General features: G+C 38.6%; 1 protein-coding gene across 3 annotated transcripts in view; it reads right to left on the reverse strand.

Annotated features, from left to right (window-relative positions):
* Nucleotides 1-26748, reverse strand: part of LOC102259544 (coatomer subunit gamma-2) — an 81325-nt gene that overhangs the window by 13253 nt on the left and 41324 nt on the right. For all 3 annotated transcript variants that reach the window (XM_014542787.1, XM_005857217.2, XM_014542794.1), the window contains exons 6-12: nucleotides 25877-25952; nucleotides 23874-23966; nucleotides 22695-22781; nucleotides 21459-21616; nucleotides 5738-5871; nucleotides 5145-5212; nucleotides 3222-3410 (exon numbers count right to left, since the gene is read on the reverse strand). In XM_014542787.1, coding sequence (XP_014398273.1) covers nucleotides 3222-3410; nucleotides 5145-5212; nucleotides 5738-5871; nucleotides 21459-21616; nucleotides 22695-22781; nucleotides 23874-23966; nucleotides 25877-25952 — 805 coding nt within the window. The remainder of the gene's footprint in view (nucleotides 1-3221; nucleotides 3411-5144; nucleotides 5213-5737; nucleotides 5872-21458; nucleotides 21617-22694; nucleotides 22782-23873; nucleotides 23967-25876; nucleotides 25953-26748) is intronic.

A 26748-nucleotide genomic window follows, 5' to 3' on the forward strand; every position in this document is an offset into this window, starting at 1 on the left:
CCAAGGTATATGCCCTTGACCAGAATCGAACCTGGGACCCTTGAGTCCACAGGCCGATGCTCTATCCACTGAGCCAAACCGGTTAGGGCAATTAATTCCCTTTTAATGTGCACGAATTTCGTGCACTGGGCTATTAGTTTTAAATAACAAGCAAAAAGTTTATTGAATAAAAATGGGGGATTGGGAGCAACAGGTTATTGAAAAAAATGAGATTAGATCCATTTCTCATTTCATATATAATATAATCCAATAGATCAGAGATCTAAATGTAAAACATCTATCTATACTAATAAAAGGATAACATGCTAATTAGGGTGGACATCCTTCTGGACAAAGCTGCAGTGGCTGCAAAGGGCCCAGGCTCAGGCCAGCAGTGACAACAGCAGCGGGGTAATGAGGGTGGCGCCTTCCCCTGATCCGCCAGGTCGTCTCCCACAGAGGGAGGCCAGACTGCGGCTTAGGCCAGGGACTGCGGCAGAGGTGGTTAGGGGTGATCAGGCCTGCAGGGGGGCAAATTAGGGGTGATCAGCCCGGCAGGGGGGCAAGGTAAGGGTGATGAGGCCGGCAAGCAGAGGCAGTTAGGGGCGATCAGGCAGGCAGGCAGAGGGGTTAGGGGTGATCAGGCAGGCAGGCAAGCAGTTAGGAGCCAGTGGTCCCAGATTGTGAGAGGGATGTCCGACTGCCAGTTTAGGCCCAATCCCACAGGCCAGGCCTAAACCAGCAGTCAGACATCCCTCAAGGGGTCCCAGATTGGAGAGGCTGCAGGCCAGTCTGAGGGACACCCCCCCACCCCCCGCCGTGCACGAATTTCATGCACCAGGCCTCTGGTCCTATATAATAAAAGCCTAATATGCTAAGTGTCTGGTCGTCCAGTCAGCCATTCAACCAATCAAAGCGTAATATGCTAATGATATGCTAAGGCCACTCAACTGCTCACTATGATGTGCACTGACCACCAGGGGGCAGATGCTCCGACTGGTAGGTTAGCTTGCTGCTGGGGTCTGGCCAATTGGGACTGAGTGAGTCGGGCCAGACACATCCTGGAGCCTTCCCACGTCCCTCCCTAGCCCCGATTGTTCACTGGTGGGGTTCCTCGGCCTGGCCTGCACCCTCTCGCCATCTGGAACCCCTCGGGGGATGTCGGAGAGTTGGTTTCAGCCCGATCCCGCAGGCCAGGCCAAGGGACCCCACTGGTGCACGAATTCATGCATGGGGCGTCTAGTGAAACTGTAAACATACCAGAAGAAACATTAAGATTCTATAATCTGAAGAGAAAGGCTATTATTCAAAAGTCAAAGCAATAAAAGATAAGATTGACAAATTTGACTACAGCAAAATAAACTTTTGCATGACAAAAGATGTCATAAAAAAGTCAAAAGACAAATAGCAAACTAGGAAAAAATAACATATTTCATAGATAAAGAACCAATATCCCTAATATACATATACAAAAAAACCTTTAAATAAGTAAGGAAACAAAAAACCAAGACACCTATAAAAATGGGGAAAATATATGAGCAGACAACACTTAAAAAGAAATATTAAATGATCCTAAAATGTAAGAAAAGATGTTTAACTTCCCTCATAACAAAATAAATCCAAATTAAAACTATATCCATCAGGTTGGCCAAACGTCAAAATGTAACACATTCCATTGGTGAGACTAAGGGGAAACTGACACTCATACAGTGCTGGTAGAACTTAGCTTTCTCTACAAAACTACATATTTACTTACCCTTCAACCTAGCATATGAACTTCTAGGGATTTACCCTAAAGATACACCGCTAACATTTCAAGGAAACAAATGCACAAGGTTATCCACTGCAGCGTTCTTTGTAATTGCAAAATACTGCAAACTCTAAATGCTCAAGCACAGGAGATTCATTCAATAAGCTATAGTACAAAATGACCTTCATAGGTTTCCCAAAGATTCAAAATGTCTGCTTAAACATACAGGCTAGGCTTGTCGTTTAAAAGACTAGATATATCCTATAACAGAGTAAACAGGGTCAATTATACTCTTTGAGAAATAAGACAAAAGAATAAGGTCTTTCTATTTTAGTTCTTAGAGCTGAAATTTATTATTCTTCTGATTGTCTCTAACACATTTTCACAAGTTCTATTCAACACTGTACTGGAACTCCTAGCCATTTCAATAAGGCAAGAAAAAGAAAAGAAAAGCTTTTGGATTGGAAATGAAAAAGTAAAACTGTCTCTTTTAACAGATGACATGATTATTTATATAGACAATCCTAAGGAATGTATAGAGCAACTACTAGAACTGATAAGGGTACTTTACAAGGATACCAAGTTATGGGAAAGTAGAGAGAGGGGAGGGGGAGGGAGAGAGAGAGATTTTTTTAACATACTGGTAGCAAACAATGAAATAGAAATTTTAATAAGATAGAGTCATAAGCATAAAATATTCAGATATAAATTCAACAAAAGATGTGCAAGACCTCTAGAATTAATGCTACAAAACACTGCTCAGAATAAAGACCTAAATAAAGAGGAAGGTATACTATATTCATGAACTAGAAGAATTAATACTATTAAAATGTCAGTTCTTCCCAAATTAATTTATAGATTCAACACAACCCCAATCATAATCCTAACAGGCTTTGTTTTATAGAAATTATAAAATGGTTCTAAATTTTATATGGAAATGCAAAGAAACAGATTATTAAAAAGAAGGACAAAGTTTAAAGACCACATTACTTCACTACTTGACATTGAAGAGGTACCCATAAAACTATAATAAAATACAGTGGGTATTGGCATAGTACTGATAAATAGATCAATGGAATATGATAAAGAGCCCAGAAATATACCTACAAGTCTATGGTTATCTGCTTTTCAGACAAAGATGTCCAAGCATGCCAATGTGTCTTTTCAACAAATGATGCTGGAATGACTGGATATTGGTATGGGAAAATACTGAACTTATCACACATAATACACAAATATCAATTCAAGTTAGATCACAGATCAAAATATAAAAGCTAAAACCACAAAATATTAAGAATAAAACATAAGAAAATATCGTTAAGATGTAGAAGTAGCCAAAGGTTTCTCAGGACACAGAAAGCAATAACTATGAAACAAAAAAAATATTAATAAATTAGACTTCATAAACATTTAAAACTTTTGCTCATCAAAAGATATTGTTAAGAAATAGGCAAGCCATAGAGATTGGAAGAAAAGATGATCGTATTCTTACCTTGAACTCATCTGAAATTTCAGATACAAAAGAAGATATCTGCTTCATTAGTCTGTCCACACTGCTCTCACTTCCTGTTTTGAGAAGTGTAGTAATGGCCAGGGTAGCAATGCTTCTATTTGAGTCTGTGATCAAGTTTTCTAAGTCCAGATTGCAGGCAGTCACAGCAGAGGGGTGCTTCATTGCCACCTTGTGGAAGGGCAAGAAAAATATTAAGCAAATTGCTATTGATAAAAACCAGAATTTAATAAAAATAAAAAAAAGAAGAGAAAACTAGAAATTGTAATTTAAGGTAAGTGGCTTTTTAAAAACTGAATGGGACAATATAGGTTAAAACTGTTTCAAAAAGAATGTTTCCAATTAAAAAGGTATGATATATCATTTGATGAATGATTAACAATCATAGTCAAAGAACAGGATAGCACTTTTTCTTCCCAGGTTTGTATAATCTTTCTAACAATATTACAGTCTGTCTTTTATTACAGTTGGCCTGTTTTTCCTTATAGTACCTGTGCACATTGATACCCATTCGACTGGATGTTAGGTTCTCTGAAAATAGGACCTCACGTGGTAAATACTGCTCAAAGACTGTTAATATCTTATCACTTAGAAAACACTTCTGTATTTAAACAAACAAATTCCATCCAAACTGGATTGCTCATGGTCACTAAAACATGTCTGCCATTCTTCAGTTTCTTTTTGTAGGTGCCATTTACCTCTCTGCCTATAGCAATAAAAAAATTTGAAAACAGCAAAGTACTGCCTCAAAATTCACTTAACCGCAAAATATGACCCAAACTACTGTAAAACTAATTAAGTCTTATTTTATTCCACTTACCAAGGATAATCATATTATCATACAGAAATTTTAATGTGTCTAATGGTGGTTACAGCTCCAGGCTCAATGGGGTTAGTATATAAGATATAGCATCATAGAACCTTTCTAAATTTCACAAAATACAGAATTCCTAGACACATCTGGCTCCAAAGTCACAGATGAAGGAATGTGGACCTATACCAACTCTTTGAATACAATTCACATTGCTATTCCTTGGCTGCTCTAAACTTCTCTGTCCTCCAATTATTCACATAATTAACCCATAACCAATCACTCACCACCTTATGACAAGTCGTCTACTATATTAAACTTTCATTTAAAATTTTTATGGTTATTTAACTTATTCTGTAATGCAGTCTCTAGAACCATGCTACATGGTAGTCAATAGCCACATGTGACTACTAAGCATTGGAAATGTGGATAGTTCAAATTGAGATATACTGTAAATATTTAAGAAAAAACACTAGATGTGTAAGATTTAGAAGGAAAAAACTAAAAGGCAAAATATATCTTTTCAAATGCTATACTGATTACATGTTAATATGACATTTTAAATATATATTAGGTTAAATAAAATGTATTATTAAAATTAATCTCATCTTTAAAAAAATTTTTCATGTGTTTATTATAAAATTTAAATTTTCGTATGTGACTCCATTTTGTTTCTATTGGATGTTCCTACTATAGACCAGCATATCCAAGAGAACTTTCTGCAATGATAGAAATGTTCTATATCCACACCATCCAATGGAATAGTCACTAACCACATATGGCTCCTGAGCACTTGAGGTGTGACTAGTAACTAAGGAACTGAATTTTTAATTTAATTTAAATTTAAATGGAAACAGCCACTTATGGCTAAAGGTCATCATATTGGACAATATGGCACTATAAAGTGCTTAAAAGTCAGAAATGAATTATAATCTTTAGTTGAATGATAGTGAAAATGGCCATATCTAAGGCCACAAATACAAGTGAGATACTACAGAACTAAAGCTAATAAATCATACTTACTAACCTTGGAGAGAAAGCCAAACACTTCACAATTAATGTTTCTCAATCAAACATTGATATAAATGACCTACCTTGTTCAAGGTCCTCACAGCTGCATATCTCAAAGCTGGCTTCGGAGAGCTACAGAACAACTGAAGAACTAGAAAAGAAAAAAGATCACTGACTATAGCTCATTTCGTCATAGAGCATATATTTTAAAATATAGTGCATGAACAATCATATTCAAAATATGCATAAGGAAATTAGATTACAGCATCAAAATTTCACATGAAAAATGTGTCATCAAAAATAGAAAAAGCACATTTTGTTGAGGTATACAAACTTTAAATAGAGAATACAAAGTTTATTCTTTTTTCTAAAAGGATTAATATACCCATCAGTATATGAGTGGTAGGAATATTTATAGTTATAAGAGCAAATGGGTTTTTTAAACATTACAAAGAACTGAAGGCATTAAAGTTATTTTTAAATGTTTTATATGGGGAAACTTCACAAAAAGAAATAAAGCAACTAAAATAATCATCTACATATCAGAATGCAAAGCCATCTATATATACAGAGCTAAGATTCAAAAATCATTCCTAATACCTATCCTGAAGACCTTTGGTGCTTAAAACAAACATAAGAATAGAAACAAAAACCAGCTATTAAATATATAACCAACCTGAAACAGCAGGTGCCAGCTCCCTTGCAGTGCAGTTAGGAAGATGAATGATAGCTGAAGCAGCTTCATAAATAACCATTTCATGTTTATTTCGCAAGCAGCTCTCAATGAAATCAAAGAATGGACTTTCATGACTGTCAGTAAATATAAATAGACCATCATTAGATATCAAAAACAACAGAGGCAATATGCACAGTAGTTGAAAACAGACAGATTGAAAAGCACTTTTAGAATTATGGATGAAGGACCTCTGAAAATCCATTCCTCCATAAAAAACAAGAACGCTGGCATAAATTTTCAAAATCAACTTTTTCAGCACTCTAGAAATTAGCAAAAGCTTGCAACAATCCTCATAGTTAAAAAAGCCAGAAGCCCAGCAGCGACTGGAGGAGGCAAGTGTGTTTGGAGCTCCCTCAAAAGCCCTGCCCCCAAGAACTGTCACTATTTGATCAGACTAGTGTTCCCTAGAAAAGTCCCATTCATGGAGCTAATCTTTATTTTATCTGACTCATAGCTCATTTCGTGAAAAAAGCCCTATATCCCCAGGGAGTTTGTCCTGCAAAACCAGTGGCAATTGTTTAACATTGTATTTGCCAGAGGCAGTGATTCCAGTTGGGACAAACAAAAATCTGCACACAAAAAACTTAAAGGAAAATCTGAGGCATAAGATGTCCATAGTGGGCTTTGATAATTTCTGACATATTCCTGGGGATCTAAAAGGCCATGCGCATGTGGAAGGCTGTGCAGATGCCCAGGAAAGATTGACAGAGCCCTAATTTCTCACCTATGCTTGACTTTGAGGTTCTGAGCAAGCAGGAAGTGAAGCCTAAGGCAGAGTTATAAACTGCAAGAGCATGGAAGGCATGCCCCAACACACAAAATGCCCACTGGAAAAGGGTGAAAGACATGCTGGTTTAAAGCATTTAAGAAAATATGTCAAATCATTATCTGACGATTCAGCTAACCAAGCAAAGACTTCAATGACTGCACATGATCAAAAATAAAAGCTGCAGAATTAGCCCAGGAAAGTCAGTAAACAAACAACGACGACAAACAGCAACAATAACAAACTCTGAGCATAGGGAAAGGGGAAATCTGAACACCCGAATTTTCACATCAAATAATTTAAAATATCCAATATTTGACAAAAATTTATGATACACAGAAATAGCAAAATATAACCCATGTATTGGAGGCGGGGGAGGGGGGGAGTAAAATGGTCAATGAACATTATTCCTGAGGAAGCCTACATGCTGGATTTACTATGCAAAGATTTCAGGTCAACTAATATAAATATGCTGAAAGAAGTAAAGGAAACCATGTGTACAGAATAAAAGGGAATTAAAGGTATGACAATCATGCCGCACCAAAGAGAATATTAATATAGAGATAGAAATGAGTTCTTAAAAGGAACCAAATAGAAATTCTGGATTTGGAAAGTATAATAACTGGAGTCAGAAATTCAAATCTGCAGTTTAATGGTTGATTTGCACTGGCAGTAGAAAGAACCATAAACTTGAAGATGGGTAACCTGAGATAACCCAGCTGAGGAAAATTTTTTTTAAAAGAATGGAGAAAAAGAACAAAGGTTTAGAGACCTGTGGAATATGACCATGTGTAGCAACATTTGCACAATAGGAGTCTCAGAAGGAAAGGAGAGAGACAACGGGGCAAAAGGAATATCTGAAGAAATAGTGGCTAAAAACTTCCTAAACTTGATGAAAACCTTTAATCTATGAACTTAAGAAGCTCAACAAATCCCAAGCAGCATAAATACAAAAGGATCCCACACAGATAGACACAAACTGGTAAAAACATACAACAAAGAAAATTTTGACAGCAGCAAGATAAAAGCTACTGATCACCTTGAATAGAGGAGCATCAATACAATTAATGGCTGACATTTCACCTAAAACAATGGACGAGAGGGTAGTAGAATGTCAAATTCAAAGTGCTGAAATAAAAATTCAAGAATTCTATATCCAGCAAAACTATCCTACAAAAATGAAGGCTGAAAAAGGACATCTCCAGATAAGCAATGAATGAGAATGCACTGCTAATAGATCTGATTTAGACTGAACTATTGACTCTAAACAGTGATATGAATAATCAAGGAGAAATAAAGAGACTAGAAATGGTAAATACATAAAGTGATATAAAAGATAATATAGATACATTATTTTCATTTCTCTTAACTGTTTTAAAAAGACATAAAATTGTATGAAGCAATAATTATAATACTACATTATTGGATTTATTACACATACACATGTAATATACATGACAATAATGGCAAACAAGAGCAGGGAGAAAATGCAACTATATTAAAGCAAAGATTCTATTTTACTAGTATTAAGTTAGTATTAATCTGAAGTAGCAAATTAAAATGTATATTCTAATCCCTAGAGTAATGACTAAGAAAAAATGGCGAAAAAGTAAAGATATTCACAGAGAAATTAAAATGATATGCTGAAAATGTTTACTTAACACAAAAGAAAGTAGGCAAAGAGGAAGAGAGAAACAAAAAAGACAGGAGACTTACATAGAACAAACAAAAAATGGCAAAGATAAATACAATTAAACATCCCAATCAAAGTAAAATCCAATTACATACTATCTAGAAGTAACTCACATTACATTCAAAGATACAAATAGGATGAAAGGAAAATATATCATGCAAACAGTAACCATAAGAGATCAGGAGTGGCTATATTAATATCAGAAAAAATAGAATTTAAGACAAAAATATTACAAGAGATAAAAAGACATTTCATAATGAGAAAGAGGTCAATGTATCAGTATGATATAACAATGATAAATACATACACACATTTAACATCAGAGCATCAAAATACATGAATCAAAACTTGACAAAATGAAAGGAGATTATAGATCATTTAACAATAACAGTTGGAGATATCTATACATATAGAACAACTGGACAGAAAATCATCAAGGATATAGAAGATTTGAAAAACATAATCGGCCAACTCAACCTAAAACATTCAACCCAATGACTGTACCATAAATATACAATTTTCAAGTGCATATGGACAGTTCTCAAGGATAGATCAAATGGCAGCCATAAAACACATTTCAATACATTCAGAAGGACAGAAATCATCAAAGTATGTTTCCCAACCATAATGGAATTAAAATATAAGTCAACAAAAAGAAAAAATTATAGGTCAACAAGAAATAAATTGGGGAAATACCAAAATATTTGGATATTAAGCAATGTATGTCTAAGTAACCCATGGATCAAGAATAAATCAAGAAAGGGCTGGCCAGGCACCTACAGACAGCAACTGAAGTCCCAGAGATACATCTCAGCTGTTGGGGTTGCCACTGAGAACTCTGGGATCTAATCCCCAAGCTGGACCCCCCAGCAGAGAGCACCAAAACTGAGGAGAGTACTCACATAACATCTGGCTATGAAAACAGCAGGGTGCTGTCTGCCAGGGAGTAACAGCTAAAACTTCGGGCACCCTCTTAAAGGGCAAGTGCACTAAACTCCCTGTGGAGCTACCCACCTTGTGTTCTGGCAGAGGGAGGGTGAAGTGGACTGGAGCTGTGAGGGCAGAAGCCAGGACTGGGGACTCGGGAGATAGAACTCAGAAGGCAGACACCCCAAGTTTCCAGGGCTGAGTCATTCCCTCACCCAGCCGAGGTCATCTTTCCCACATAGACATTTGCCTTGCCTGGGAAGGAAGACATTTGACACATCCTACTGGAAAACACCTTGCCCTGAGGCTACTTAAGAGATTAAAAAATAACAATTAGCCTCCAGGCAGAAGCAACTGCCCTACCCTGTTGAAAACAACTCTCCCCACACCAGAGGACCATTGCCTGGGGGGCAATTCAAGTCAGAATCCTATCAGTCTGTAGGCAGAGGTGGTCTCTGGAGGCTTTGAGTCTATGCCTGATCTAATTAGTCAGAAACAGCCTTTAACACTGTCCTACACTAGAGATTGAGAGGTGTAGAGCAAGCATGTCAAACTTGCAGCTGGTGAGGCATGCAGCCCACTGGCTGCAAGTTTGACATGCTTGGAGAGGATCTACCTAATACGAAGTCACAAACCCAAACAGAAAGCCAAAATGAGGAGACAAAGAAACAACCCCCAAATGAAAGAACTAGAGAATTCTACAGAAGAAGAGATAAATGAAGCAGAGATAAGAAATTTATCTGAAATAGAGGTCAGAGTAATGATGGTAAACATGCTCAACAGCATGAAAAAAGATATAGTAACTAAGAAAAAAGAACAGTCTGAGATAAAGAATGACATAACACAAATAAAGGATACATTGGAAGGAATACACAGCAGATTAGGGGAAGGTGAGAATTGAATCAGTGAATTAAAAGACAGAGTTGAAGCCGAAACCGGTTTGGCTCAGTGGATAGAGCGTCGGCCTGCGGACTGAAAGGTCCCAGGTTCGATTCCGGTCAAGGGCATGTACCTGGGTTGCGGGCACATCCCCAGTGGGAGATGTGCAGGAGGCAGCTGATCGATGTTTCTCTCTCATCGATGTTTCTAACTCTCTATCTCTCTCCCTTCCTCTCTGTAAAAAATCAATAAAATATATTAAAAAAAAAAGACAGAGTTGAAAATAACACTCAATCAGAGAACCAAAAAGAAAAAACAATTAAAAAACAGAAGGGGAGCTGTGGTACAATGTGAAATGTAACAGTATTAAAATAGTAGGTGTGCCAGAAGAGGCAGAAAGGGAGAAAGGCATAGAGAAGGTGTATGAAGAAATAATGGCAGAAAACTTCCTTAATCTGGTAAAGAAAAAAGTCACAATCGATCCCATTTAAAAGTTCAAATCTCTAATCCATCAAGCTGTTATGATCATCTCCCTGGAATTGCTAAGTAACTTTCATTTCTACTTTACTGTTTTAATTGTTTAAACAAAAATAAAGATGCTTTTGATTAAAATCTGTAATAATAAGAGCGTAATATGCTAATTAGACCGGACATCCTTATGGGCAACCTTCCAGACGAAGCCGGTGCCAGAGGGAAGCCAGTGCCAGCAGACAGGGGAAAGAATTGCATGAATTTTGTGCATCGGGCCTCTAGTCTATAATAATAAATAATAATAATAAAAGCGTAATATGTTAATTAGACCAGACAGCCTAACGCCCTTCTGGACATTCTTCCAGATGACCTTCTGGATGAAGCCAGGGCTGCAAGAGCCAAGGCAGCCGCTGTGGCTGCGAGGGCTGAGCCCCTTGCATGAATTTCATGCATCGGGCCTCTAGTAATAATAATAGTAATAAATCAAATGGAAAGTGACCAAATATTTGAAACTAAATGAAAATGAAGAACAAGTCAAAATTTATGACATGTAGCTAAAGCAATGCTTGGAGAGGAATTTATAACTTTGAACACCTATACCAAAAAAAGAAGAAAGGTCTCCAAATCAATAACCTAGGCTTCCACAATTCAGAAATTAGAAAAAAAAAAGAGTAAACTAAGCCCACAGCAAAAAGAATAAATAATAAAGATCAGAGCAAAATGACATTTTTCAAAGAAATAGAACAAAAAATTATCTAATTTGTATGAAACCACAAAAGATCCCAAATAGCCAAAGCAATCCTGAGAAAAAAAGAACAAAGCCAGAGGTATTACACTCCCTGACTTCAACTTATACTACAAAGCTACAATAATCAAAACACTATAGTATTGGCACAAAAACAGACACCCAGACCAATAGAACTGAACTGAAAGTTCAGAAATAAATTCGCATGTATATGGGCAACTAATTTTCAACAAACAAGCCAAAAACATACAATAGTGAAAAGGAAGCCTCTTCAATAAGTGGTGATGGGAAAATTGGAAAGCCACATCAAGACTGCTATATGACATCATACACAAAAGATAACTCAAAAATGACTAAAGACATTAATATAAGATCTGAGTCAATAAAATACATTGACAAAAACATGGGTATTCAACTTATGGACCTTGGTCTCAGAGGATTGAACTTGATCCCAGAGGCAAGGGAAATAAAAGCAAAAATAAGTGAATAGGACTATATCAAACTAAAAAGGTTCTGCACAGCAGAAGAAACAATAAAACAAAAAGGCGGATCCACTTCTCTTTTGGAAAATAAATATCTTAGATCTTCATTTTTATCTCCCTGTTGGAATGCACATCTTTGAGAAATATCCCGCGAGAGTATTTACCTATACAGAATCATGAGCTATGGATGGTTATCTAGTCTCTGGGTCACCCAGGAGCAGCTGTGACAGGTCGTCCCACAGCTCTGTGTCCTTCAAAACCCTGGAGACGAGGGAAACCAACTTTGTGGTTGGATGGGGTGGGGACACTGTCTTTTCCTATTTATTGTTGTTTAGACATAACCATATTTGTGGAATGTTTCTCACCTTCCCACTGGCTGTCTCAATATTGTTTGTTTAAAATGTACATTGAGAATGGACTCATCTAAAAGGCTTACCTTGCTAACCTCCTGTTCCCTACAAAGAGAAATGTCACAAGAATGTGTAAAAAATAAAAATCTAAGAAAAAACAAAACAAAAAGGCAACCAACTGAATAGGACAAGATATTTAAAAACAATACCTCCTATAAGGGGTTTTATTCAAAATACATAAAGAACTAAAAAACAAAAGCCCAACAATCTTATTTTTAAAATGGGCAGAGGACCTGAACAGACACTTTTCCCAAAAAGATATACAAATGGCTAACATAACTGAAAAGATGCTTAACCTCACTAGCTACAGGGAAATTAAAACCACAATGAAATACCACTTCACACCTGTTAGAATGGCTATTATCAATAAGGCAAGAAATAAAAAGTGTTGGAGAAGATGAGGCAAAAAAGGAACCCTCATACAGTGCTATTGGGAATGTAAATTAGGTCAGCCTCTATGTAAAACAGTATGGAGGTTCCTCAAAAAATTAAGAATAGAGATACATTATGACCCAGCATCCCTCTTCTGGGTATCTACCTGAAAATTTCACAAACATTTATTCATAAAGATACATGCACCCATATGTTCATTACAGCATTATACATAGTAGCCAAGACATGGAAGCAACTTAAATGGTTTTTTTTTTAATGTGTTGAGAAGTGTTCCTTCCCCATTTTTCTTTTTTTTTTAACATGTTTTTATTGATTTGAGAGAGGAAGGAAGAGGGAAAGAGAGAGAAAAATTGATCAGCTGCTTCGTGCACACCCCACACTGGGGAACAAGCCACAACCCGGGGAGGTGCTCTGACCAGAACCAACATCTTGGTGCATGGGTCGACGCTCAACCACTGAGCCACACCAGCTGGGCCTAAGTGTTTTTTGATGGATGATAGAATAAAGATGTGGTACATCTATGCAATGGAATACTACTCAGCCATAAGAAAGGATGAAATACTGCTATTTGGGACAACATAGATCAATCTTCAGAGTATCATGCCAAGCAAAATAAGTCATATGGAAGTATATGGATTTTATATCATTTCATTCATGTGTGGGATACAAAACAGAAAGCTACAACTGAAAAAAATAAAGCAAACCGACTCACAGACACAGTCAACAGAAGGTCACCAGAAAAAAAGAGGGGCTTGGGGAGAATAAAGAGGGTAACGGGGGCCAAATATACAGTGATGGAGGGAGACTAGGCTGTCGGTGGTGAGCATACAATGCAATATACAGATGACATGTTATAGAATTGTACACTTTAAACTTAAATGTTAGTAACCAATGTCACCCCAATAAATTTCATTTTAATAGATCAGTGCAGAGATTAGTAGACTACAATGAAGAAATATAATTTTTAAAAATCAATAAAACCCAAAGTTAGTTCTTTGAAAAGATCAACAAAATTGACAAATATTCAACTAGACCAGTGGTCGGCAAACCGCAGCTCGCGAGCCACATGCGGCTCTTTGGTCCCTTGAGTGTAGCTCTTCCACAAAATACCATGTGCGGGCACACACGTACAGTGCGAAGTTGACTTAAAACTTTAAGTAACGTTTATTAAGTTAATTTTAGGGAACGTTGTGGAGTGAAAGAAGATGTAGTGTCGAGGATTGAGAAAGGTATGTTGAGATGGTTTGGACATATAGAGAGGATGAACGAAAGGAGATAGACGAAACAAGTATACAAGACCAGTGTGGATGGGAGAGTTGGAAGGGGTCAACCTCAGCGAACATACCTCAATCAGATTGAGGACATTTTTAGCAAAGGCCAGCTTAGGAGTACCCTAATTAAGTTAATAACAATGTACCTACCTATATAGTTTAAGTTTAAAAAATTTGGCTCTCAAAAGAAATTTCAATCGTTGTACTGTTGATATTTGGCTCTGTTGACTAATGGTTTGCCGACCACTGAACTAGACCAACCAAGAAAACAACACAAATTACTGACCTTAAAGGAATTGAAATGATTATAAAGGTATATAATAAACTATATGCCAACAAATTAAATAACATAGATGAAATGGACAAGTCCCCAGAAATACCAAACTACCAAAACTGATTCACGAAGAAATACAAAATCTAAATAGACCTATGAGTTAGTTATTTAAAATCTTCCTTCAAAGAAAAGCATAGGTCCCAATGACTTCATTGGTTAATTCTATCAAATATGTAAAGAAATAATACCAATCCCTCACAAACTCTTTTAGAAAATAAATGAGGTGGGCACACTACTTCCAAACTAATGTTGTGATGCCAGTATTACCCGAACAAAAACAAATTTTCATGTAAAAACTGCAAATCAATATCCCTCCTGACACAGACACAAAACTCCTAACAAAATATCAACAAACTGAATCCAGCAATATGTAAAAAGAATTATGTACCATAATTAAGTGGTATTTATCCCTGGAATGCAAAATTGGTTTAACAAAAAATCAATTCATGTTAGAGCGGAGGGAAAGGGAGGGGAAAAGAAGGAGAGGAAGAAATTAATTAAAGATATCCAGGTTGGAAAGGAAGAAAACTCTTTTTCACAAATGATATGATTATGTACACAGAAAATCCCAAGAAACACACATACACAGAAGTAAACAACCATACAAAGGTTACAGGATACAAAACCAACATGCAAGACTCAACTGTATTTCTATTTATTGGCAACAATAAATCCAAAACAAAATTAATGCAATTCTATTCTTTACAGCATCAGAATGAATAAAATACTTAGAAATAAATTTAATAAAAATAATTCGGGACTTTTACAGTGAAAACTACAAAACCCTGCTGTGAAGTCTAAATAAATGAAGAAACCGTCTCTGTTCACGAACTGAAACACTATGATCAAATGGACCTACACACAGAACATTCCATTCTTAAGTGCACACAGAACATTTTCCAGGATAAAAATCACATTAGGCCACACAAAACAAGTCTTAATACATTTAAGATTTAAATCATACCAAGTACCTTTTTCAACCACAATGGAATGAAACTAGAAATCAATTAACAGGAGGAAAACTAGAAAAATTACAAATATGTGGAAATTAAACAACAGCACATTAATGAACCACCAATGGGTCAAAGAAGAAATCAAAAGGGAAATTAGAAAATACCATGAGACAAACAAAAACATGACATACCAAAAGTTATGGGCTGTGGTAAAGGCAATACAATACTAAAAGAGAAGTTTATAATAAATATAATTTTTTGAAATGCCATCTATGATAACATACATACAAAACCAAAAGAATTGCCAGAGAAATTCTGAGAATTAACGAGTTTAACAAGTGAGGGATAAGGATAATTTTATCCAAAACTGATCAGCTAGCTACCAAAAAAAGAAGTTGGATTCCTATGAACCTCAAAACAACTAGACTCAACCAAATATGTAAGGCAAGCATGTCCAACTCGCAGGCCACATGCAGCCCACAACAAATATTTTTGCGGCCCAGCCAATACAATAGTATGTAAGAATCATTTTAATAAAAATTTCGTAACTTAATTTTTACAATATCCTGTTACACATAACTTGAGGCCTGGTGCACGGAATTCGTGCACGGGTAGAGTCCCTAGGCCTGGCCGGTGATCAGGGCTGATCAGTGGGGTGATCAGCAGGGCAATTGGGGGGCCCCTGCTGGCACCCGCCTTGACTGGCCTGGCGCTGCCCACTTGCTGGCCCCACCCCCCGCTGCCACCACCAGTCGGGGCCTACAGGCTGGGGGCAGCTCCTGCGTGAGCGTCTGCCACCTGGTGGTCAGTGAGCATCATAGCGACAGGTCGTTCTGTTCAGTTGATTTGCATATTAGGCTTTTATTATATAGTATTATTAACAAACTACAACATTCGCTAATGACTGATTACTATAATCGTGTTGCATTCATTTTCCTTACGTGCCTTATGTGCAGGCACACCATTTCTCTCCACTAATACTAGCAGCAAATATTTTAGCAGCTGATTGCCATGTCATTAGTCTTGTACTAAATTGTTTGGTGTGTGCAACAGAAAATATTTCGCTTTTGGAGAACAAGAAAAATAGGTTTATTTGCATTATGCTTATGAATTTGTGCAGTTATTCAGTGTCAGGTAAGTTAATGTTCAAGAAAAAATATTTTTATTAAAATGTTCTATCATTTTATGTTAACGATAACTCATTTATTTCAGCCCTTTGTATTCAGCATGTCTCTATCGAAATAAACCTACGTTTCTATGAAAATTGAAGCTTTTGGTTTTGTTTTTGGGGTTTTTTTTGGCAGCCCACATAAACTTAAAACTTGGTTATTTGGCCCGTGTTACCTTTGAGTTTGAAATGCTTGGTATAAGGCAGCAGTTCTCAACCTGTGGGTCGCGACCCCTTTGGTGGTAGAACGACCCTTTCACAGGGGTCGCCTAAGACCATCCTGCATATCAGATATTTACATTACAATTCATAACAGTAGCAACATTATAGTTATGAAGTAGCCACGAAAATAATTTTATGGTTGGGTCACAACATGAGGAACTGTATTTAAAAGGCCAGAAGGTTGAGAACCACTGGTATAAGGCAATCAATAAAGCTTCTAGTCAACCACAAAGCTTGGACTCAGCTCCTTCCCATCATGCCAGCAGAGGGACTGGTACTCCCCACCCATGGGAGCTCACATGGAGAGTCCTGCTGCTGGCATGCTATGTAATACAGCCAAAAGGTTTGGATCCCAGGTCCAATAAGCAAAATCTTGAAAGGTATGTTATTCCCTAAACAGTACCTCTCCATTTCACTGGCACAGCAATTCAGGAGGATGTCTTGTAAGAAGAGCTGGGTCATCTATGACTTCTTAGTGCCCCTGTAGTATGCTTGCAGTGTGTGCTTACTGATATGCTTGAGGGCACTGGGGTTCTCACTGTGCCAGATCATCCAGGGTTTCCCTTTGCAGCCTGCAACACTGCCCCGAGCAAGACTGTTATCCTGTCCTTAAAAGCCTTGAAACCTGGCACTGACTTGGTCTCCTATGGATGAAAGTCCTTTCAGGCATCCGTTTCCAGAACAGAGAGGTTTCATCCATATTGAATATTTGCTCTGGAAAGTCACTTTCCTCCACAACCAGCTTATCTAGAATTTCCAAAAATTCTTCAGCTGCCTTCACATCAGCACTTGCAGACTCACCACTCACTTTCACATTATGGAATGAATAACCATTCTTAATCATTTAAACCAGCAGTCGCCAACCAGTGGTCTGTGGACCACTGGTGGTCCGTGAGGTCTGAAAGGTTGGCAACCACTGGTTTAAACCACCCAGAGCTAGTGGTAAATTCAACGCGATAGTCATGTCCAGCCTTTTCTTTCAACATCACAGATTTTTTTTGCTTTGGCCATGATTATCATGGTGCTGAGAGGAGTACACTTCTATGTCTAGCTTTTAATCCAGGTCATTAGAAGTTTCTCCACATCTGACATTTTTTGTTATTCTCATTGCCTTCAATAAAGCAAATCATTTAACAGCATCTGTCACTGTTCTTGTTTTTTGGTTTTTTTTTTGTTAATCCTCACCCAAGGATAGTTTTCCATTGATTTTTACAGAGAGTGGAAGGGAGAGGGAAAGACAAAGAGATAAACATCGATGTGAGACACATCAATTGGTTGCCTTCCACACGTGCCCTGACTGGGGCCAGGGATTGAGTCTGCAACTGAGGTATGTGCCCTTGACCTGAATTGAACCCACGACCCTCAGTCTGCATGCCGACACTCTATCCACTGAGCCAAACCAGCCAGGACACTGTTCTTGTTCTTCTTATAGTGGAACTAGAGGCCCGATGTACAAAATTCATGCATGGGTAGGGTCCCTAGACCTGGCTGGCAATCAAGGCTGATCTGTGGAGCCCCCACTGGCACCGGCCATAGCCAGCCTGGAGCCGGCCACTCACCGGCCCCTCCCCCACCGCAGGTCGCCTCCCTCTTTGGGGCAACTGGTGGGGCAGTTGGGGGGCCCCCATTGGCAACCGCCTTGGCTGGCCTCAGGCCTGCAGGCTGGGGGCAGCTCCTGCATTGAGTGTCTGCCTCCTGGTGGTCAGTGTGCATCATAGCAACCACTGGTCATTCCGCCATTGGGTCGATTTGCATATTAGGCTTTTATTATATAGGACTAGAGGCCTGGTGCATGAAATTCATGCACGGGTGGGGTACCTAGACCTGGCAGGCGATCAGGGCCAGGCTGATCGGGGCCCAAAGGCCCCGGCGGGGTCGGGAGAGGAGGTGACTACTACTGGGCAGGGCGCAGAAGAAACAGACACCAGACTCTGACACTGCCCTCGGCACCCCGCCACCCTGCGGTTCCCAGCCTCCCCCCTCCTCCTTCCCTTGGTGCCGCAGCGCCACCAGGGGCCTGCTGGCCAGGGGAGGGATGGGGGGAGGGACCGGGGGAGGTTTCGTTCCCCACTTTGGAATGTGCAGGAGGCAGGCAATCAATGATTCTCTATCATCATTTATGTTTCTATCTCTATTTCCCTCTCTGAAGTCAACCAAATATATATTTTTAAAATGCAAGGTTTTTAGAGGAAGAAAGGTAAGGCAAGGGAGCTACTGACAGGAGGGCATTTGAGATCTTGCTCACATTTCAAATAGGATAACATAAGGTGGTCTTCAGGAAGTGACAGGTGAGGAGTGGCAGTGGGTGGAGCAGGGCACTGGGGGCTGAGGAATGGGCTGTAATGACTGGGAATGTCTGTGACAGTCACACCAAGTGTGTGGTGGGGCCATTGCTGGGATCATTCATCCCCAAGGGGTTTTGATTCTGGACAGGAGGAGAAACACAGAGATCAGCCAGCCTTTCTTAACCTAGAAGGTGAGGCGAGTGGCAGAAGTGGGCTGCCCTGCTTCCCTACAAATATAAACACAGTGTAACTGCACATGGATGTCAGTCAGAGGCCAAATCAATGCCCAGCCAGCCCTGCTGGCCATGACCTGCCACTCTCTGGCTATGCTGTGGTGCTATTGGCCGGAGAGGCTGAAGCCACGCCTCCAAACACATGTAGTATACAAAGAGGCAGGCAGGAAGCCAGAAGCTGGAAGTCAGAGACAGGCAGCCCAGCAGCGCTGAGTTCACCATGGAGCTGGATGGGGAGCAGCTGTTGGTGCGACCAGCTTTGGAGTCAGAGGGGCTGCTCTTCCTGCATGTCACAGGTGAGTCCTTGCGAGCCTTCGACGCACCAGCTAGGCTAGGTGGGGTCTGGGGAAGCTTTTCCCTCCTGGAGCCATTCTTTCCAGGGTGGCGGCATTGGGGCGTTTTTTGTTTGTTTGTTTTTTCAGTTTATTTTTTATTGGAAAGCAAGCTCTGGGCTTGCAGTTCCTGGGATCCCTGGGCCATAGCGTGCACCTCCAGGCCTCGTTGCACCTCCCTCCCCTCCTCCTGCATTGAGCGTCTGACCCCTGGTGGTCAATGCGCATCATAACAACTGGTCGACTGGTCATTCTGGTCATTCCACCTTAATGGTTGCTGGGCTTTTATTATATAGATGGGACATGCCTGACGGATGAGCAATAACCATCACTGACTTCCCACCTCCACATCCTCAATCACTTTCAATGTCATTTCTAGGTCAACCACTCAACATAACCTCTTACTGGCAACAATAGTAGTGGATTCTGTATGCTTAGCGGCCATGATGAACAAAATAAGATCAAATTAAATCAAGCACAAGAGAAAATAATACAGTCAAGAGACCCATAAAAATGAGCTGCTGCTGCATAACATAACATACTGTTTTACTGCAAACTTATTTTATAAGTAGAAAGAGTGCCTCCAAAACTAACAATAAAAAGTATAGTAAATACATGAACCAGTAACATAGTTGTTTAATATCATTGTCAAATAATAGGCATTGTACATAATTGTATGTGCTATACTTTTACATGACTGGCAATGTAGTAGGTTTGTTTACATCAGCATCACCACAAGCATGCCAGTAATGTGTGGTGCTATCACATTATGACAGCTACAACATCACTAGGCAATAGGAAATTTTCAGCTTTATTATAATCCATCATATCTGGTCCATCATTGACCAAAACAGCATTATGTGGTACATGACTACAGACACTGTGAATGACACGAGGTAAAGACTCCAGAATGCATGTTTCTCTACCAGGCAGTCAACCTGGCTCAAACTCCAAACTTTATTTCCTCCATGGTGAGCTGCAACTGAATTCTCCACTGAGTTCTTTCAGCTCAGAGCTACTACTGTTTGCCAGGTTTCCTAGAGTCTTCCCCTGTATGTGCACAGTTCATGGGCCAACCAAGGATTTTTGTAGATTAAAATTGATTTTGAGGCTCACCCATTTGTGGTTCCCTCCTTTCCAGGTTTTCCACCCTAAGTTTTCATCACTCTTCTAATCTCAAACTGTGTTCTGACCCCTCTGTCCAGTAAATACTATACCTTCCTGTGATCCCACCTGAGAATTGGGAACTGCCCTAGGAGACTACCCAGAAATACCCAAATCTCACCCAGTATAGCTTCGGTTGTCCAGGCATCAACTTCCCTCCAGTTTTTGCCTCCTTTTCATGAATCACCAGGCCAACTTCCAAATAGTTGTGGGGTTTCTTGTTTTTTTGTGTGTTTGTTTGTTTGTTTGTTTTGGGGGGGGGAAGAGGGGGTAATAGTTGGGGAGAGGGGGTAATAGTTTTATACTGATTATATAATCATTATTTGCAAGAGGGCTAATATGACCAAGCTACTCCACCACTGTAGGAAGCTCAACTGAATGTTTTTGGATATTCCATTTTATCTTCTCTGTTAACATTTACATTATATCTTTCAGGTGTTTTTAGTGGGTACTCAAGAGATCACAGTATTTATCCTTATGTTACCACAGACTACCATCAAATAATATACTACTGCTTCATGAACAATATAAGAACCTTACATATGTAATCCTATTTTTCTCCCTCCTGCCCTTTAAATAATTTAAATAAATAAATAATGAAATACAATACTTCAATAGTCTCTTTTATAAAAATAAAAGGGATAAAAAAGATTCTTAATGTTACTTCCAGTTTCCACATTTAAGGATTTTTTGTTTAGGGTCAATTTGTTATTATACTATTAATAATCATAATCTATTAAATACATATACCAGAGCATATATTAAATTTTTTTAGAAGTTGTGTTACTTGGAATTCCATGATTTTTTTTTAATTCAGAACATATATAATCTGTAAAGTCAGCAATGTCCAAAAAATATTCATTAAGGAAATAAATTCTGAGGCATATTTACCAGCAAAGGAAAAATTACTTAAGTTTAGATAAAGACACTTACCCCTCTTCATTTTCTTTTAGTAAGCGACTGGCAATTCGGATCAGCATGCAATAAGCAAATTGTGATTTGAGACCGGATTTTGTAAACTTATTTAACATCTTAGAAACAGCAAGGCGATCATTCTTTTTAAGGTGATACAGGACTCCCAATGCATGATACTAAAGAAAAAGAAAAAGAACGTAACATACATAAAACTGAGTAGAAAGAAGACAAAATTACATGAAAGTAGAATCATATGGAACTAGATTTTTAATAAAAAGATTCTCAAGTCAAAAGTATACAGATAGTACAGCTTTTTCACTTTGAATCAAACACAGGCAAGACTGAAAGGATACGAGTTTCGAATTTATCCCCAGAAGGTGTAAATTTAGATTGGAGAAGTCTTAAGAAGGTAACATACAATCTGAGGGTACATCTGGCAGGTCAGCCCTGCCCCACTCATCCTTAGTACAAAGGTCTCAGGTCCATGGCTTGACCAGTGTGGCAGGCCTTGGAGTGGCTTTAAATCACCTGTGACCATGTCAGAAGTTAAGAGATCACCTCTCCTGAAGAAGGCTTTAGGAGTGCACGAATATTATCACGGCACTTTGTGTAAAGGCACAATAATGGAATTAGGAGAGTGAGAATATTTCCCATGAGAAAAATAACTACTGTGTTTCCTCATAACTGAGTATGCTAACATGAGAAGTTATAAACACAGAAAGGGGATAAATAAGTACCCTCTCAAACACAAATGGGGTACTTTACATAAAATTGCCAGTTAAGGATTTAACCTTGTTCCTTTTAATTAGGAACAGCCTAATGAATATCAAAAGGAGATATTTCCAACAAAATGGTACTAAAGTTTCACAATGTAAAAATTACTCTTTACTGTTGTTATAATGTTTACTATAATCAAGGCCTGAAAAGCCTGGAATTGAACATCCTTCTTCACAATTTATTTTTCAAATAAAGGATTGAAATGCACTGTGAAGGACCTTTGGAATGAGCCTCTCAAACTGCTACTGAATATGAGAAGCTTTCTCTAACCTTCTTACAGCTTCAATTGAACGCTAGCAGGGCCTATGGTAGTAATCATAATTAGTGGGAGACCTACTTGAGAATATGCACTCACAGGCTGCTTAATATTAGCCTTTAGCTAACACTCATTTTTTGGAATCAATAAATTGCCCCTACAATGTAGGGTTAAAGAAAGCTGATCTTGAGACAGACGCTAAAATAATTCAATATCCATACCTGGACCATAATATTGTCACTTGTAGCAGCTTCTTGGGCTTCATTGACCCAGCGCTTAACTACATCATAGCTTATCTTCATCAGGTGCTAAGGGCAGAAAAAAATGAGAATAGATAAGGCATGGTCACTGGAAGTTTAGAAGCATGAGTTTCTTTTCCAAAAGACATTTTTAAAAAAAAGAAAAGAAACAACTTTGTAGCTTCATAAGTCTATTTCAAATCTCTACTCCTGAGGCAAGTAATAAAACCAAAAGTACTTTCTCCAAGATTCCCTAGAAAGGCGAGTAACATATGCCTGTAGGCCCAGAGAGATGTGTAAAAGGAAGTAAGGAGAGGGGAGGGACAGGAAGGGATGGATAGTACTTAAATAATGTTAACATTATAAGTTCTACTTCTAGGAAACTCACCTAGAAGAAAAAATCAGAGAACCACTATATTCTCTTGGTCAATTATATTCCAGAACCAGGTAACTCCTGTGATTCAGATGATTGAATCCATTTACACATTAGTAATCAATGTTAGTTAAATGCAGTGTGATAGATTGTAAGTAATAAATTTTGTTTTGATAAAAAAGAGAAAGAATAGGCTACTTCCTGGGAGAAAATTTTTGAAGTGGGACAGGAGACTTTGGATTGAAGGACACTGTGAGCAGCAAGGAAAGTAGAGAACCAAGAGGCAAGAGGTAAAAGTGCAGGTCATAACAGAAGATTTAAAAAAAAAGAGATTGAGAGCCTTGGCTGGGTAGCTCAGTGGGTTAGAGCATCATCTTCTAGGCCAAGGTTGCAGGTTCAAATTAATTTCTCTCTCTCTCTCTCTCTCTCTCTCTCTCTCTCTCTCTCCCCCCTCCCCACCTAAAATAAATAATTTTCTTAAAAAAAATAAGAGAGATCAACCCTCAGTTTCTTCCCTGTCTTTCCCTGACCCATACCTCCCATCTTTATTATGTGTAAAACATAACTTTCTGATTACCAAAACCTTACAAGCCCATGACAATTTCATGTTTTTAACTGCCCACTTTAATTGCTCAATGCTCCCCTGGCAGACAAAACATTCTTGGATAAAGTAACAGAGATATACACATATTTTTTAAATGTTTCATTTGTGAGAGAATCACTTTGCTTTTGCAACTAGAAACTGTACCATGCATAAGAACTAGGCAGCCACTGTCTTGTTCACTTACTAAGGAAGACACCAATGCTGAGCTGGATACACTGGGGACTCTATCCACAATGGCCTGCTTCATGTATCTTTCAATGGCCTGCAGCAATGTTCCCTAATAAAATTCAGAGAGAAAAGTTGTTGAAGCAAAACATTTTCACACTATATTACCACTTCAAAATAATTTACGAAAACCAGTCATATATTAGTTTCTGTGTAAATACTTAGACTGCATTAAAAAGGATTAGCATATAATAGAGTAATCATAGCCCATCCAGCAGAACCCAGACAACCCAGTGGGAGCTTCAAGGAGGGACATCTATATGTAAGGAAGACAAATAACTATTCAACAATGAAATAAACTGTCTCAAAGTGGAGAGCTCCAGTTTGAGGAAACACATAAGCAGGGTTCAACCTACCAAGGATGTTGTAAAGGAAACTCCTAGATGAGGAGGAAAGGTGCTTTTGAAGTCCTGAAAATTCCTCTATGTCAGCGGTTCTCAACCTGTGGGTCGCGACCCCTTTGGCAGTAGAACGATCCTTTCACAGGGGTCGCCTAAGACCATCCTGCACATCGGATATTTACATTACGATTCATAACAGTAGCAACATTACAGTTATGAAGTAGCCACGAAAATAATTTTATGGTTGGGTCACAACATGAGGAACTGTATTTAAAGGGCCAGAAGGTTGAGAACCACTGCTCTATGTGAAGGGGATCTATTTTATATGGATCCCAGAGAGTCTTACAAGTCAAGTGTAATCTGATTATTTTATATACATAATTAAATGTTTGATATACTACTATAGTGAGCTCTCAATACAAAATCCTCTGAAAATAAAGTTCTTTTTAATTTAACTGGAAGAAAGCTTAGCACTGGAAAGGTGCTGGCCCATGAAGATACGTAAACAGACTGAAAGAGTTTTTTAGAAGAGAGTCCTTTTGCTAGCACTGGTATCATCAAGTCTTATGTCACCAATTTAATGCTAAAAACAAAAATAACCACAATAAAATAGCTGAGTAACTGTTTTATTAAAATATTAAAGCATTTCTATTATTCCTTCTAGAATCCAGATTTACCATTTGATCCTGCTCAAGTTTTAAAACTTGACAGGATTACAAACATATACCCATGCATTAGTATACCTGAAATATTATTTAATTTGTTTATCAATGCCCAGCCTGCCCTCCATTTTAACCTTTCCTACTCACAGTTCCAAGAAATGGACATCCTAGCACACTATGAACCCTCATCTCTCCAGATGTAACAGACTGAGTCAGATACAGGTGTATACAAGCTCCTGGGCTGGCTGATGACTAACCAGGTTGTCTTCCTGAACTATTTGAATGACGAGGCTTGAGTCTGGCAAACGATGGATCATAACAGTGAGTATCTAAGAAATCTTGCCGCTGGGTTCCTTTCTTGCGCTGGCTTCTGGTTCTAAGTTTTACCTCAAATTCTGAGCACTCTATATTTTGTAAGAACACTTCTTTTTAAAGCTAAATTAAAATTTTTTTTGTTTCCTGTAAGCAATGTGCCCTGGCTATAACAAAAGTCTATGAGGGCAAACAGAGAAAGAAATAGATTAAGCTAAACAAACAAAAGGAAAAAACCATTTGAAAGAAAAGAAGCCTGGAACCACAAAAGCCTTTCTGGTGGTCCTGTTTCTCTTACACAGACATATCTCGGAGATACTGCAGGTTCCAGGCCACGCAATAATGCAAGTATCACAATAAAGCAAGTCACATGAATTCTCTTGGTTTCCCAGAGTATATAAAAGTTATGTTTACACTATACTGTAGTCATTAAGTGTGTAAGAATAGCATTATGTCTAAAAAAAAAAATGCAGTATCTGTGAAGCACAGTAAAACGAGGTGGTGTGCCTGTACTGAAGATTCACAGAGTCAGACTAGGGAATCCTACTCAATTACATGGCCTCCTGCAGATAAACAGAGTGACACCACCACCACACACCGCCCCCCGCCCTCCCGCTCAACACCCCAGCAAAACAAGGAGAACTTACGTCAGTGATTCTGCAGAGAGCCCTGATGGCCGGGCCTCGGTACACATCTTCCTTTCCTGTCATGTCCTTGGTGAGACTAAGAAAAATCAAATTAGTTACTGTGAAATCAATTAGAGTCAAGTCTTCCCTCTTGTGGAGTCCAGCCTTAGCTAATTCCACTTATCCCCATAACTATCTCAACACAGCTATTGATTCAACAAATATTTATTGAGTGTCTTCTTTGGATAAACATTAAAATTATTGGGTAGAAGACTGTTCTAAATCTTAATACAGCAGCGAGCTAAACAAAGTCTTTGCCTTCATGGAGCTTATATTCTAGCGGTAGCAGAGAGATAATAACCACATGAACCATATTTTAGATACTGACAATTGGCATAAAAAAAATAAAGATGCTCAGCCGGCATGGCTCAGTGGTTCAGCACTGACCTATGAACCAGGACGTCACGGTTTGATTCCTGGTCAGGGCATATGCCCGGATTACAGGCTCGATCCCCAGTGTGGTGCATGCAGTAGGCAGCCAATCAATGATTCTCTCTCATCATTGGTATTGATGTTTCTCTCTCTCTCTCCCTCTCCCTTCCTCTCTGAAATCAGTATTTTTTAAATAAAAAATAAAGATGAGATAGTATTCAGAGCCCTGGGCTGAAATCTCCCCAAATCCTAAAAACCCACCATTATCAGACGTAACTCTTTAAAAGACACTGGCCCTGACATGGCAGAGGTGACACTGACACCGTGGGTAGCTCAGTTGGTTAGAGCATCGTCCTGATACATGAAGGATGCAGGTTTAATACCTGGTCAGGGCACATACAAAAGAATTGACCAATGAATGTACAAACAAGTGGAACAACAAGTCAATGTTTCTTTTATTT

Source organism: Myotis brandtii, unplaced genomic scaffold, assembly GCF_000412655.1.
Source record: "Myotis brandtii unplaced genomic scaffold, ASM41265v1 scaffold1086, whole genome shotgun sequence".
NCBI lineage: Eukaryota > Metazoa > Chordata > Mammalia > Chiroptera > Vespertilionidae > Myotis > Myotis brandtii.